This window comes from Cyprinus carpio, chromosome A14 (genome assembly GCF_018340385.1).
Source record: "Cyprinus carpio isolate SPL01 chromosome A14, ASM1834038v1, whole genome shotgun sequence".
Lineage (NCBI taxonomy): Eukaryota > Metazoa > Chordata > Actinopteri > Cypriniformes > Cyprinidae > Cyprinus > Cyprinus carpio.
This window is the reverse complement of record NC_056585.1, coordinates 7,123,225-7,139,476: the sequence shown is the minus strand read 5'-3', so window position 1 is coordinate 7,139,476 and position 16,252 is coordinate 7,123,225. Positions and strand designations below refer to the sequence as shown.

General features: G+C 35.6%; 1 protein-coding gene across 6 annotated transcripts in view; it reads left to right on the top strand.

The window, feature by feature from the left end:
• Positions 1-296: 296 nt before the first annotated feature.
• The window catches only part of LOC109101715 (glutamate receptor 3), a 110,104-nt gene continuing 94,148 nt past the window's right edge, over positions 297-16,252 (top strand). For 4 of the 6 annotated variants that reach the window (XR_006161605.1, XR_006161606.1, XM_042769819.1 and 1 more), the window contains exons 1-2: positions 304-685; positions 1,146-1,304. Coding sequence is in view for 4 of the 6 variants with exons in the window: in XM_042769819.1 (XP_042625753.1) it covers positions 607-685; positions 1,146-1,304 (238 nt within the window). In the remaining 2 variants the exon portion in view is untranslated. Of the gene's footprint in view, positions 686-1,145; positions 1,305-16,252 lie in introns of all 6 variants that reach the window. The other 2 variants (XM_042769817.1, XM_042769816.1) reach the window with 2 other exon arrangements.

The following is a 16,252-nucleotide window of genomic DNA, read 5'->3' as shown; positions in this document are numbered from 1 at the left end:
TGAATGACGTATATTATATGAATAGATAAATATTAGGCCTATAATGCAATTATATTTGGTTACAATATAGAGTATATTTATTTATGTTACAACTATGTTACAAAAGCGGTATAACTGCGGCTACAACGTTTTATGGACAGATATAATAACCGTTTATAGTAAAACGTATTAGCTTTATTATACATGAACATTTAAGTGTTGCAATGCAATATAAATGTGGGTCTGTTAATTCGTGAACAAATCTAACAACGTGTACAATGATGCATCACGAAAACCTCTGTAACGCGTGCATGAAATATACAGGCTTCATAGAGAGTGTTACCAAATCTCCTTCTTCTTCAACGTCAGTTCAAGTTTGATCAATATCGCCCTGCTGGTCCAATTGGAGGAGCCGCTCGCACTCACTCTGAATGTGATGCTCTGCAGTCGCCTCGACCATCTTCAGCACCAGTCCCTCTCCCTCTCTCTCAGTCTGTCTCTCTCCTCACATGCAGAAGAATTGCTCTCCATGAGTCGCTCCGCTTCACTCACGGCTGGATTTGTGCGTTTATGATTCTCCTCAAACAGCTCGTGTTCTAAGGCTTGATTTTTGAGGCAGGAGAGAAAATGGCTCAAAGCGCGCTGCTTTTTTTATTATGGCTATTCGGCACATCTCTCGCTGGCTTCCCCAATCAAATCAATATCGGTAAGTCCGTCAGGAGATGCTTGACTTCTTTTTATCGCTAGGCTTTGTGTGCCGATGTCTGATTTCGATGTATATGCATGTGTAGGTTATATATGTAGTCCGTTGTATTAAGTGCACTAACGCAATCTAAGGAATCATCGCAAATGATACCAAACAGAATTGCCATAAATAATAAAATTATTATGAGTATAATTATGCAAAAATGTTTAGGTTTCCACTCCGCATGCATGTCAGCTATCAATCGCTTTTCATAAACTTAAGAGAAAGTTCCTTCCTACGAATGGAAGTAGATCGAATTTAGTCCGTGTATAACAATGTTGGAACACATCCGTAAATGTGTCTAAATGGATCTGACACTATGCAGTGCTGATTTAAGCCAGGTGTTTAGTATTCATATAGTCTTTGTATGCATTAAATCTGTGCATCATCTCTGAATCACTTCTGTTTGGTCTTCCTAAAGGTGGGCTCTTCATGCGTTCCACCGTACAAGAACACAGCGCTTTCAGATTCGCTGTGCAGCTCTACAACACCAATCAGAACACGACTGAGAAACCCTTCCATCTCAATTACAACGTAGATAACCTGGAGTCCTCCAACAGTTTCTCTGTCACCCATGCATGTGAGTACTATGAGCTTTTACCTCAGTGTTGCTTCATATCGCTGACTGAACTGGACTGTGATATAACTGCTGGAATTTCTGTGCGAACATTTCTATGAACTGTGTTAATTATCATCTTTGTCCATCAGTAATTGACCAGTCACTACTCTGATAGATTTCAGCTTAATTCTGCAATAGAACAAGTGGAGAAACACTATAACAGGCTATTCTGCAGTGAAGAGTTTCTATTACCCCATACATTATCCCATAATCTAATAATGATCCAGTTACTGCTTTCAGTTGTGCACAACCTATTAACATCAAGGCTCGCTGTGGACTTCAAATGAAATTTATTGGTATTGAACAGCTTAATATTAATGATAATAATTATAATGAAAGCAAGGCATACAGTGTCACAAACAAAATTGGAAAAAATACAAGGACAGAACAGATACAGTTGAATAGAGAAACATAACACAAAAAGATGTGTTTTCAGCTGGTTTTCGAGTTTGAGTAGGACGGAGAGGTCATGGAGGGACTGGCAGAAAATTTCATAGTTTTGGGCTGATGTTACTTTTTTCTATGCATGAAGGTTTTTTTTGTTTGTTTGTTTGTTTGTTTGTTTGTTTTTTTCCTCTGAGGAACTTCTGATATTTATCAGAATTCTTGCTTTTGATTGATTTATTTTTTTCTCCTCAGTCACTGTTGTTGGCTTTAGCGATACACTTGCTTAGTACATGCCAAGTTGTTTTTTATTTCTGCTTTGATGTTTTTGTGATTGAATCCCTTTGTAATTATGACAGTTCTTTTGTGGCACCCATGCTTGTCCAGTCTGATTTGCAAGTGAAAGTGTTGCAATAAGAGGATGAGCATTCAGTGATAGGAGTGCTTTGTGAGCACAGTCTGTCGGTATTTCTGAGTCAAAATCACTTTGAATTCAAAAGCAAGTTCCCTTGGCAACGCAGAATAACCCTGGCACTGTAGAGGTACAAATAGGTTTGAGAAAGATAGCATAAATTATTTCACAACATAAATGATTACAATTTGTCATGTAATTATTGGAGGGACACAAACAGAATATTTTGTTTTAGGGAATATTAGTAAGTAATTACCTACTAGACATTGTACACTCACTGTTCATCTCAGGTTTTTTTTTTTTTTTTTTTTTTTTTTTTTTCCTTTTTTTTTCTTAAATAGTGGTTGACGAATATCGATATTTAAAGAGGCAGATGGTGAATATACGTATAAACAAAATTATCAACTGGTAAAGAGCTGATGGTAGCTTTTGGAAATGACTGTGTGGGCATTTCAATAAGACTAAAAAGGAGGACATGTTGCATGATTCAGTGAAGCCAGGATAAAAACTGGAAATTAATCTTAAACCTGTAAACAACAACAGAAATGAACTATTTCAGTAAGGAGAAATATTTGACCCCTTATTTTAAATTTCCAGTCCCATTTTTAATTATGTTCAGTATGTATTTATTTATTTTACCTTTATGAGGGTAATTTTTTTTTTTACTTTTTTAAATATGTGCCAAGTCTTTCATGTTAATTCTAAAAATGATTTTAATAAATGCATTTAGAATAATACAGGGCTGTTACAAGGCTGTTATCAGTCACATCAAATCAGCATACATAAACACATCTTTGCACTGCAGAAGTGGCACAGAACCTGCATCTGAAGTGGCATTTAGATATATTTACACAGACTGTTTAATGCAGCTCAGAGATGCCATGAATGCATTTACACAGCAGTTACAACTGCATAAATAATGTTATGATATTAGCTTTTTATATATATATATATATAAAAAGAGAGTGAATATAGAAATATGAAGTTTTGTCAAAGAAATGATACACTAAATATGAAAGTAAAATGTCAGTAGGTGGTGGCATATCACTAAATGAGTCACTGATTCATTCATTCAGTTGGTTCATTTAAAAAAGCTCATTCATTCAGGATCAAAGCAAGTGACTTTATGAATAGGTCATTGAATTACTGATTACTAAATCGGTTTCATTCAACTTAGAAACACCTCCGTACATCAGCAGATTTATCAGACTGGCCTTTATATATACAAACCATTTTATATGATTTTTGTTAACAGGCAAGGCCTATAGATGTCAGAACAAGCAAAAGTACATTTGTCATCACTTCACAGTACTGTATACAGTATAAGTATGATCATATGCATTATTATATAAGCATATTAAGTATGTTTGCTGTATTTTTTTTGTGCATCTGACCATGATACCCAGCAAGCCCTCAGAACTGAATATTTTCACTTATTTAGCACATTCAGTGAAGCTCTCCACCAGTTGCTTTACTCATTCACACACTTTCATGCTGATCTGATCCTCAGCACCCGTGTGGATATGTAAACCTTTCCCTAACCTCTGCAGTATCATCTTATTAAAAAATAGACCTCATATTGATTCACTGCACTTTCATTGGGTGAAGAGGCAAAAAAAAAAAAAAAAAAAAAAAAAATTAAAAGATCTACACATAGACAACCAATCAAACTGGACGTGTCCAGGTGGGATTGTGGTAAAGTAGGCGCGAATCTCCATGTAATGTTGAGCGCGATCACATACTAATGAAGTGTCTGCATTGTTAAGAGCACAGGTGTTAAGAAAATGAGGGAATAAATAATAGATAAGATTGTTCTAGCAACAGTAGGCTACATGTCCCTGCATTGAGGAAGCACAGGGCTGGGAGAGAAGGAAGCTGGATTTTACAAATCCAAATAAATAAAGGGACACAGTAGTCCTGAGAGTCTCTTTAAAAAGCATTGAGAAAATGATTCAAGACTGTCTGTAACATCTGATTCATTATCACCTTTTAATGCCAGTGTCATTTTTAAACATGGTACAAACTGTTAGCTGGCATCATGATTTTACACAAAACAGGGCATCGACAAGAGAAAAAAAAGAAAAAAAGTGGGATTTCATATTATCCATTTGGAATATAATGGATCTTGAAAGTGGATGTTTCATAAAAGAATAAAGCCAAACATCAGTGTTGATGTGCTAAAATAATGCTTATTAATCTAGTTACTGTATGACTATTGGTTAACAATATATTTATTTGTTAACATTAATATTAACCGATTTTTGATTACATGTTTTAAGCAAAGGGGTAAAAAGTGGTAGCCTGCAACCATTACCTCAAGTATACCGGTCAAAAGTTTGGGAATGGTACGATTTTTTTACTGTCTTTGAAAGTCTCTTCTGCTCTCCAAGGATGTTTTTATTTGATCAAAAACATAGTAAAAAATAAATAAATAAAAGTGAAATGTTACTACAATTTAAATTAACTATTATCTATGTTAACATATTGTAAATCATTCGTAATCATTTCGCAAACCTTCGGAAATCATTTTAATATGCTGATTTGCTGATTGTTATTAATGTTAAATACAGCTGTGCTGCTTCATATTTTTATGGAAACCTTGATATACTACCATTCAAAGGCTTGAGGTAAGTATGAAAAAAATAATAAATTAATACTTCTATTAATTAAGGATGCATTAAATTTATCAAAAGTGTCAGTAAAGACATTAATAATGTTAAAAAGAATTCAATTTCAAGTAAATGTTGTTCTTTTAGCTTTCCATTCATCAAATAATCCTGAAAAATAAAATGGATCACAGTTTAAAAAAAATAAATAATAATAATAAATATGAAGCAGCACAACTGTTTACAACACTCATAATAATCAGAAATGTTTCTTGAGCAGCAAATCAGAATGATTTCTGAAGGACCATGTGACACTGAAGACTGGAGTAATGATGCTGAAAATACAGCTTTGATCACAGGAATAAATTGCATTTCACAATATGTTTATATTGTGTAATATTTGTCTATGTAATATTGCACATTTTTAATAAGGTTTCGATCAAATAAATGCATCCATTCAGAGACATTTAAAGACATTAAAACTGATCACTGATCCCAAACTTTTGACCGGTTTTGCTGGTATAAATCAATGCATTTTGGTTGATTCAGCAATGACTTATAAAACCAAATAATTTAGATGTCATCTATTTTTAGGTTACTGTTTTTATACAGTGTGTGAGTGTCAATTTGATGCAGCACAGCATCTTACATTTTTCATAGATTCTTCAAAAGAGTTACTTTTACATCTGTTCTTAAAAGTTCTTGTGACCTATTGGATTGACTGTTGGTTGATAATTATTAGCTTGATACAAGAGCACACACTCTGTAGTATAGTAATTGTATTTGTGTAAATGTCAGCGCTTTTAATTACAGGTATCCATGACAACATTTCATGTTGAAAAATGTAATACACAAATGTGCCTTCTTTTATGTTAGAATAGTAGATTTTTTTCTGCTCCTGACTCCACTGAGAAACTGTAAAAAATAAATAAATAAATAAAAAACTCCAGTGAAGAAGTATTTCCCATTACTCTCCAAACATGACAGCTACACTTTCCATTTTGCATTTCAAAAGCGGCATAAAAGATCTGAAGCATGTTGGATAAAATCTTCAAATCGTTGTGGTGCCGAGTGTGTTTAGATGACAGCATGTGCTAAACCCATCACAATCATTTCTAAGTGTCTTGCTTTTACCCTTGTGCCATTAAAAATCTGAGATTTGTTAAACAGCAAATCAAGAATGCAGAAAGGATGTTAGATTGGAGCAATTACAACAGAATAAAAAAAATGCATTGCTTTGTGGTTGCTAAGGTGTGTTACAGGCCCTTATACTGTAAGTACGGGCAATAGTAATAGTGATGCTTGCGAGTAATTATTCACTGGCTCGTTCCTTCACATGAAAAATTGAAGTACACAGTGTATTCACCATCTTTCACAGAATAAGGAACAGTATATTATTCTCAAAAATTGCCTTACCTTGTAGCATGCATAATAGGTTCCTAGTATAATTTCTTGGTTCACTTGGCTTTAATGTGATACTGGATTGGAAATATGTGTAATAAAGATTCCTGTAACTGATTTCGTTAAACTCCATGAAACATGTTTCAAGATTTCATTTTTCGCCTTGCTTTTCATGCTGGTTGCTCTATATAAAATCAGTGCATATTAATTTAATTTTGTCACATGGGAGTAGATGTCTTTTAAGGTGAATCTATTTAAGGGAAGCGATGTTCCTTCAAGGCTGAAGCAGCGTCACATGTCTCTCCCTGTAAACCTTCATTAAGAACAGAGCACAGCAGCCCACATTCACACAGCAGGCTTGAAACACAAACAAACTTTCAACACAAAATCATTTATTATTTTCTTGTTACTAGCTTGCATTCAAGGAAACAAGGCCCTAGCCATGTCTTTCTGCCAAAGATCTGACTGTTTGTTTGATCAAATGTCAGCCCAAAGAGCACCAGTTTACTGTAAATTCACTTGGACAGCCAATGGGGAAGAGGAATGTTTGGGAAGAAGTGCCTGCTTTGAGTTGCATTTATTTAGTTATTTATTTATTAATCTTAGTTATTGTCTATTTCATATGAGTGCCACACTGCCATTGAAAAGCTGAGAAAATGGATTTGTGTTTTGCTTCTTACAATCATAAAATGCTTTCTTGTTCAGCTGATGTGCTGTCAGGTTATCAATCAATAATTTAGGTAATTGCTGTTTACAATGTGACAATGAAGCAAACCAATGTTTATGAATGACTGAGCAAAGTAATGAGACTGCTTCTCAAATTGTTTTAGTTGATTGTACTCAGAGATTACATTTTTGGCTGTGCAGTTTTTTTTTTTTTTTTTGTTTCCAGTGATGTTGGAGTTATATAGTCTGGGGGCGTTCTGATGAGGTTTCTGTATTTTGTAAGAAAGAAAGAAAGTAATTTGACATAAAAAGATATTATGTAATATAGAAAGTATATTTTTTGGCAGTTAACACATCATTAAATGAAGCTTTACTACAAACCCGATTACAAAAAAGTTGGGACACTGTACAAATTGTGAATAAAAACAGAATTCAATGACGTGGAAGTTTCAAATTTCAATATTTTATTCAGAATACAACATAGATGACATATCAAATGTTTAAACTGAGAAAATTTATCTTTTTAAGGGAAAAATATGTTTATTTTAAATTTCATGGCATCAACACATCTCAAAAAAGTTGGGACAAGGCCATATTCACCACTGTGTGGCATCCCCTCTTCTTTTTATAACAGTCTGCAAACGTCTGGGGACTGAGGAGACAAGTTGCTCAAGTTTAGGAATAGGAATGTTGTCCCATTCTTGTCTAATACAGGCTTCTAGTTGCTCAAATGTCTTAGGTCTTCTTTGTTGCATCTTCCTCTTTATGATGTGCCAAATGTTTTCTATGGGTGAAAGATCTGGACTGCAGGCTGGCCATTTCAGTACCCGGATCCTTCTTCTACGCAGCCACGATGTCTGTAATTGATGCAGTATGTGGTCTGGCATTGTCATGTTGGAAAATGCAAGGTCTTCCCTGAAAGAGACAACGTCTTGATGGGAGCATATGTTGTTCTAGAACTTGGATATACCTTTCAGCACTGATGGTGCCTTTCCAGATTTATAAGCTGCCCATGCCATACGCACTCATGAAACCCCATACCATCAGAGATGCAGGCTTCTGAACTGAGCGCTGATAACAACTTGGGTTGTCCTGAGGCCATGTTGTGATTTCCATTACAGTAGCATTCCTGTATGTGATGCAGTGCCGTCTAAGGGCCCGAAGATCTTGGGCATCCAGTATGGTTTTCTGGCCTTGACCCTTACGCACAGAGATTGTTCCAAATTCTCTGAATCTTTGGATGATATTATGCACTGTAGATGATGATAACTTCAAACTCTTTGCAATTTTTCTCTGAGAAACTCCTTTCTGATATTGCTCCACTATTTTTTGCCACAGCATTGGGGGAATTGATCCTCTGCCCATCTTGACTTCTGAGAGACACTGCCACTCTGAGAGGCTCTTTTTATACCCAATCATGTTGCCAAGTGGCCTAATAAGTTGCAAATTGGTCCTCCAGCTGTTCCTTATATGTACATTTAACTTTTCTGGCCTCTTATTGCTACCTGTCCCAACTTTTTTGGAATGTGTAGCTATTATGAAATCCAAAATGAACCAATATTTGGCATGACATTTCAAAATGTCTCACTTTCAACATTTGATATGTTATCTATATTCTATTGTGAAAAAATATATATATATATGAGTTTATGAGATTTGTAAATTATTCCATTCCTTTTTTACTCATAATTTGTACAGTGTCCCAACTTTTTTGGAATCGGGTTTGTACACTAAAGCTACAGCCGTGGGAAATGTAGCAAGCTAAGCTACAGCAACATGGCAAAAGTAGTTTACTACAGTACATCTAAGCTATTTAAAAAAAAAAAAAAATTCCATATTGAACCAAACATCATACCAAGTCAATGCTCTCTAAGTAATCAATAAAGCTTCAAGTCAAACAGATAGACAGGCATAATAGTTCGGTTTAATTGTTTATTCAACTACTGTTCCAAACCAGTTTGGCAACAAAAACCAGTATCATGTACAAGGCCGGATTTACCTCATATTGTGACATATAGGCAAAATAAATTTTTGCTTTTGGTCAGAAACGTCCTATTGGTAGTTGGTATTGTGGCTTTATTGTAGGCTATACAGATACATTTATATAAATGGTAACACTTCACAATAAGGTTCATTATTTAACATTAGTTAACTAGTGTAGTTAACATGAATGAAGAATGAACAATACTTCTGCGGCATTTATTAATGTTAACCTCAACATTTACTAATGCATTATTAACATCAAAAGTTATGTTTGTTAACATTTGTTAATGCACTGTGAACAAACATAAACTACCAATGAATGACTGGATTTTCATTAACTAACATTAACAAAGATTAAATGTATTGCTCATTGTATGCTCATGTTAGTTAATACATTAGCTAAAATTAACAAATGAAATCTTATTGTATAGTGGTACCATATAGATGTATAGTTGCATGTGTCATTATATTATTACCATTTCACCAAAAATCAAGTACAAAGTTTTTGACCAGGGAATGTTTTTTTTTTTTCCCGACATTACTGCCACATCAAAGGCAGTGCATGCATCACATTTGGGTTTTCATGAACTTGCAGGTTATACAGGTTTCTGTCACTATGTGGGGGCTCAGTTTTGTCTGTTATTTGGCCAAAATATCATATCATAAAAGAATACGCTCTTCGCACAAGCTATTTGGCTGTGACTCAACAACAAATGCTGGCCTAAGACACTCTTCTCCGCTCCTCAAATACAAAAAAAAAAAAAAAAAAAAAAATTAGCCTTTATAAATATAGTGTTTCTTCAGTAAAGAAAACGCTGTATTTATTCAACAGTTCTTTTATTTACTGTCAGACTGCAAACAAGCTAAAATACTCCAAACTGCACGCCACACTTCATTCACGAGAGAGGTGGGAGGAATAATGAGGTTTGACTGACAGATTGAACAACCAATGGAGTTACGGGGTTTTAGTGGCGGTTGCATCACTTTTACTGGTCCAGGATCAGTGATCCTTAGATGTTATATTTCCGATTTGAGCTTGAGCTTCAGAATGCAGTAGGCCCTCACTGCGGAACACAAGAGCCAGGGGGCATGGTGGATCCACATCTACAGGTGGAAATTAGTGGGTTTAGGGGTGGAGATGGGTGGGTTTAGAGATTATGGGGTGGAGACGGGTAGGTTTAGGTATATGTCAGGTGGGAGGAGTTGGATCTGGATCCAACTGTACTGCAGTGAGGACCAGAGATTGTCTTACTATAGGGAGATCAGAGCGTCTGTATAAATAAAGCGTAACTGATTGTCAGACTGAAAGCATTAGCTTTAACCGTTACGTTTTTTCAGCTAATGGTTGCAGGCAGGGCCGAAAATTAACACTCGCCAAGGGCCAAATGTGAGTATTAATGTTGTCAAGTCCATGTAACAGTATCAGTCGCCAGTTGGCGAATACAACTTTTATGAATTATAACAATGCAATGAAGTGAAAACAACAGCCAGTTTTTAAAAGAGATTCACTGTTTCTGACATAAGCAAATAAAATAATCTTGTCCGAAGACAAGATCATCATGACTAGCTGTTCTGTCATAAGCTACAAGAACAAAAAAGAATAATAGGAAACAAACGGACTGATAAGGTCAGAGCAGTGTGATGGCCAGCTTGTCCCTAGACACGGTTATAATAACTTTTACCTGAGAAGATTTTGCTGCTTCATTTCGGAAGATGAACTTTTCCCTTCTTTATTCTTCATAATCTGAGAATGCGGCGACACATACCTGGGGTTACGCCACCTAAATGGTGCAGTGAAGTATAGTTTGAAAGGCTACGCGTTCAGCTGTACGCATACGCTAAGCTGCTTTAGACAGCTCACCAGTAGCGCTTCAATGCACAAAAACACACACAATTATGTCAACATGTGCGGTTTTGGCAAGTTACCATGTTGACGTAGTCTTAAATGACTAAAGAGTTGAAAGAAAATAGGACATGTGTCAGATCTGTTCAATGTTTTCTTGCATCTTATTTAGTCTTTCATTTTTACTGTTTAATAATAAAATTGTTTGCTCCTATCAAGCGCTGTTGAACAACAGAAGAATATATGTTTGAACATATGCTTGTACATCAAAGACAACGCCGTCAAAACTGTCTGCACACAAGCACAATGAAATGGCCATCCACTGCAAAATTCTCTGGCAGAAATGCAGGGTTCACCAAAATAATAGAATAAATAGACTCAAAATGACATTTCATCTCTATCGCCTATAGACTGAGACAGACTTCTGAGTCACTGAAGTATGTTGAGTACAACAAAGCTGTAGCTTGCTAGAGCCTGAAATAAGGGCCATATTTGCCATAGGGAATCAGCTGTGATGTGTACTGGGAAGACAGTATGCACAATATGGCAACTGCGATTGCAAAGCAAACAGCACATTTAAGCATGTTTTGTTTACATTAATTCAGTACCCAAGTACATTCTGCATTCTGTCACTCCTCACTGTAATGAGATATAAATCTTCCCAGACAGCATACATTATTTCTAGGAGAGCAGGATGTCTTTATATTTGCAGAACACAGCATATTTGAGATTTTAACATATTGCACTTAATAGAGCACATCTGTTGCGATTGCAAATATTTACATTTTATCTCAGTCTCCGAGAGAAGATTTTATCTTCTCGTGTTTTGTCCAGTCACAAGTCTGTGTTTGTTTTGCCACGGTGAATGTAATCCTTCGTTTGTTTGCTGCCAAATCGGGTCTTAAGCAAGTCTCAGTTTTGCACTTTGGTGGAAAATTAAACTTTTGAACATTTCGCTTTGTTTGGTTCTACTCACGGCGGGTTTTAACTGTGGTTTTCTTAACCAATCTCTGGAGTGTATTTAGCAGAAAGCTTTTTTAAAAAAACGCTTTTACAGATTAGATAAAAAGAGGTATTTACCCTCCAAAAAATGAGGAAATTGTCTGTGATGTTTGTGAGAATTTAACTGAGATTTCGATTTCTTATTGTTTGCCAGGGCATTGTTAACAACTGGACTGCCTCAGAAAGATTCTGCAAATATCTTTCATCTTGAAATTACACATGTACCTAAATCACGGAGCGGAATCTGTTCTCTTGATTGGGATATGAAACAAGATGTCCTACCAGTGCTTATAAAATTGAAATTCTCTGTTGGGATCAATACAGTCAAATTGATATCAAACTGCAGTGCCTTGTCCTTTTCTAAACAAATTAAGCACAGGATCCCTGAGACTGAAGTTTTATGAGATGCATGTTTGCTGTTTCACAAAAAGGTTTTTGCCTGTCACGTCTAGGCCATGCCACTTGTGATTAGACAGAGCAAATAGCCTCCGGTACATTTGACCGTGTCAAAGTCCCTTTGAATTTTGTTTATTCAATTAGCCTGACTGAAGTTGTGGTATTTTGCAGGAGGAAAAAAAGAAGCATTTTTGTTGGATTTCTGTTCAACTCAAATTTATTTAAGCTCTTTTGTGTAATTTTTTTGATGTTAAAATATTCTTTTGTCACCACTTAAACTCAGCATAAAATCAAAATTGACCCAACAAAATATAAATATTTTTACACGCAATATTTTTTAATTGTAAGTTAATCAAAATGTCATAACTTATAACTCTGCCGTATCGTAGTTCAGTGAGTCCAATTAACTACATAATAGAATAGAATAGAATAGAATAGAATAGAATAGAATAGAATAGAATAGAATAGAATAGAATAGAAGAATGTCCAAATTTTTATTTATTTTTTTCTGGTTAGATAAGTCATTTCACTCAAAAGTATTTCGCATCACAACTTGCATTTCATGTTGCAACTATTTCCAGAAAACTGTCAAAACTGTGATTCTGTGAGTGCATCCATATTTTTAGCCGACCAATTACAGAATGAAATTGTGTTTACTGTTAAGGATCCTGTTTAAAAATAGTTTAGTTTGGAAATTTGATAACACTTTAGATTAGGGAACACATATTCACTATTAACTAAGAGTTTTCCATCAGTTAACTCAAAATTGCTGCTTACTGATAGTAAGCAAGGCAGTTATTGTAGTAGTTACCTTTAGGTATTTGGTAGGATTAAGGGACCTTGAATATGGTCATGCAGAATAAGGCATCCGTATGTGTTTTATAAGTACTAATAAATGACCAATATGTTAGTAATATGCATTTTAATAAGCAACTAGTTGATGGTGAATAGTGTTCCCTAATCTAAAGTACTGCAAAAAAAAAAAAAAAAAAAAAATAATAATAATAATAAATAATAATAATAATAATATATATATATATATATATATATATATATATATATATATATATATATATATATATATATATATATATATATATATTGAAAATAGTTTGAATTTAATTGATGCACAAAAATTCAGCTTCAGTTATCTGTGACTTTAGTGTCAGAACATTAGTCTTTAGAAGTTTATTCTTTCTCCTTGCATCACTGGGACTTACAGCGTTGCATGTTAATTTTGCAGCCGCTCTGTTAAATTAATTAGTGACACTAGCTAAACAGTATTTGAGCATTCTAATCCTCCAGGCAGGGCTTTGCATGTTCAATACATTTTCTTGCCCAAGACTAAGACAGATGTGCTACTTTGAAGTATGGTTGACAAGAGGTGAAAGGGGAGGGGACGGCGGTAGCTCCCTAATTACTTCTGTTTTCCAATTATGCCATTCAAGGCTTGAAGTCGCAGGTACATTTAGATGAGCAGTTCAAAGGCAAAGAAGCAACATGAAAAGACTGTGGGTGCAGCGTTTCTTTTCTGATGGCCACAGCTGAATTAAAGCTGAGTGTGTCCTCCTTCTAGCAGCACGAGAGAACAGTGAGACCGATGCACTTTTTTGTTCTCTTCATGAGCTTACTTTTCTTGATTTTTGTTAAAGAACAAATTTGCATTCCTAGGCCCTTTAATCTCATCTCTCCGTCTGCACAAAGTTGTCCATCTTTCATTCTGTCATTAGGCTAATGGTGTGCATCTCTTCTGCCAAGATTTTACATGTGCCTACCCCCTTTTTTATGGGACCCGCCAGTTTCTTACACACCCAGCTAGCAGATGGTTATTTGGCCACATCACTCTGCAGTCTGCTGTTTTACTTTTCAGAAAAATAGCTACAACAAAGCTTGATTTTATGTTATTCAGATTTGCTTGAATGGTAGAGAGTGGCACTACTAGTGGCAGCAAACAGAACTGTGAATTGCTGTTAATGAAGCAATATGACCATGAGTGCAGTTGTACTGAACATTGGAGCATTTACTCCTTTAAATAAGAAGTTCAAATCAAGTAAACTTGACCGGTTAGTTCATACATTTTGTTGATTTCTACTAATGAAAATTGTTCCAAAAGAATCCAAAGCTTTGCATCTCACCAAGCAACACATCAACTGAGGCTTTGTCTATACTAGTGCGTTGTCGTTTTAAAATGAAAACCATGGGTGGTTTCTTCAATAGGGTGACGCACCACCAAAGTGCAAAAGGGAGGGATTTTTTTCCCTAGCACATTCAACCACAGCTGTCACTGTTCTAGACTGTTTGTTCTGCCTTTGGATACATAGTCCAATCAGAGTCAAGCCATGTTCTGTGGAGTACCGCAGCATCTCACCAGTAAAGTTTAGATGGATGACGATTGGAATGGAGGTAAAGACGATTACAGTGACATACAGGAGTCATATATTATGAGACATGCGCAAACAAACATCTGTGTATGTGCGCTCTTTGATAACTTTTTGCATGAGCACATTTCAGTATGGTCACATGTCTAGAAAGCGCCTTCACATCACCCCATTTGACAAATTCAGAATGTTTTTATTTACTTTTTTAATTTGTGTTTTCCTTTGTTCAATACTTTTGAATGGATCCTTAAATATTTATATACAGTTAGGTTAAGACGACTGGTATTGTGGTCTGTAGGGATCTCAGAGTTTTTGCTGTTGCACAGTATACATAAATTTTGAATTATGGAAAAAAAAAATGTTTTAATTAATCTTAACAACAAGCAAAAAAGCTCAGAGAAAATATAATTTTGTGGGAATCATACTCAATCTTGAACTTGGTAAAATAATAATCCTTATTTAAAATCTTTCAAGTCTTATTATTTTTCCTTTTGTTGTACTGGGAAAACTCTTAAATTGTTGGATGTGGCGCCCTAGAAAACTTTCCACCAGCCGTCACTGTTAAAAATAATCAATTTTATACCCTTTGTTGTTATCAAAACAGGCAGAATCTCATGAAAATCACATACAAATCATATACTATGGTAATAGTGTGTTTGTTAGCTTCATGTTTCATGTGTAGAAATGTTTCTTTGGGTTTATTATATACGGAACACAACATGGAAGTGTGGTGGAGGTCCTTCATCAGAAGATGGGTTATGAACGCATAATATGACTGACATATGAGCAGCAAATTACCTTCCTCTGAGTCATAACAGCATTTGCAGCTGAGAAAACATACTGCTGGAGGCCACTAATACTTATCAGATCATGTAAATCAGGAAATCACGTGAATCAGGAACAAAAATTATGATTCTCTCTAAAGAAATAAAAAGCAAATGTGTGAAGATATCAAGAGTTCTCCAAATGTGCACACATTAAAAAAAAAGCCATAATGAATGCTGTTGATCCAGAAAAATCCTGGATTGCGACAAAATTTGCTTACTGGAACCAGACAGTGTAGTTACAGTATCTACCAGCAGGGGTGAATCTGAGCAAGCCCAGCCTTGACCACTTTGTGAGTTATAGCTTTGTTGTTTATTTCTGCTTTATCTGCAACTCAAACCTGCAGAGTTAGCAGTGCCATGCTCTGCCGGTATCGCTTCAGGAGGGTTGATTTTTAGGAATGTTTGACAAACTCTTAATCTCTCATGAGTGGCAAGGTTTTTCTTGACTGTCAGTCAGCAGGTAAGCACAGCTTGTACAATAATCAAACTCTCAGCTGCAAAGAGCATATATAATGACAGGTTGAAAGATGAAAGACTCATCTTGTTCTGCCTCTTTCTTCCTTACTGTGTCTCACTTTCATTTCAATATGAAATTGTGAAGTCATGTTTGAATTTCTCTCATAGATGCCCTTGACTGTCTATGGTATCTTGGCCCAGCGCTGTTCTCATTAGCCAGAGCATTGGTTCCTCCGGAGGTGTTTTGTCAGGTCATTCTCCCCCTCGCAATCTGAAGCCAAAAAAGAAACTTATGCCTGGGTCTCCCGTCAGAATCGTGGTGTTCAGCATTGCAGGAGCCGGGGGAGATCTGTCAAATGAGAGGGAGGATGTCTTCAGGGCAAGTGGACAGTTGCTCTCCCACCATGAATCAACTTCAGGCATTAGGAAGGAAGAGCAACTCAGAGAATGGACAGAGAATGAATAAACTGCTTCTCAAACATGTTTACACATACATCCATACATCCACAAAGTTTCTCCTCAGCTTTTTTATCTTCTTAGAAATACAGATTTTTA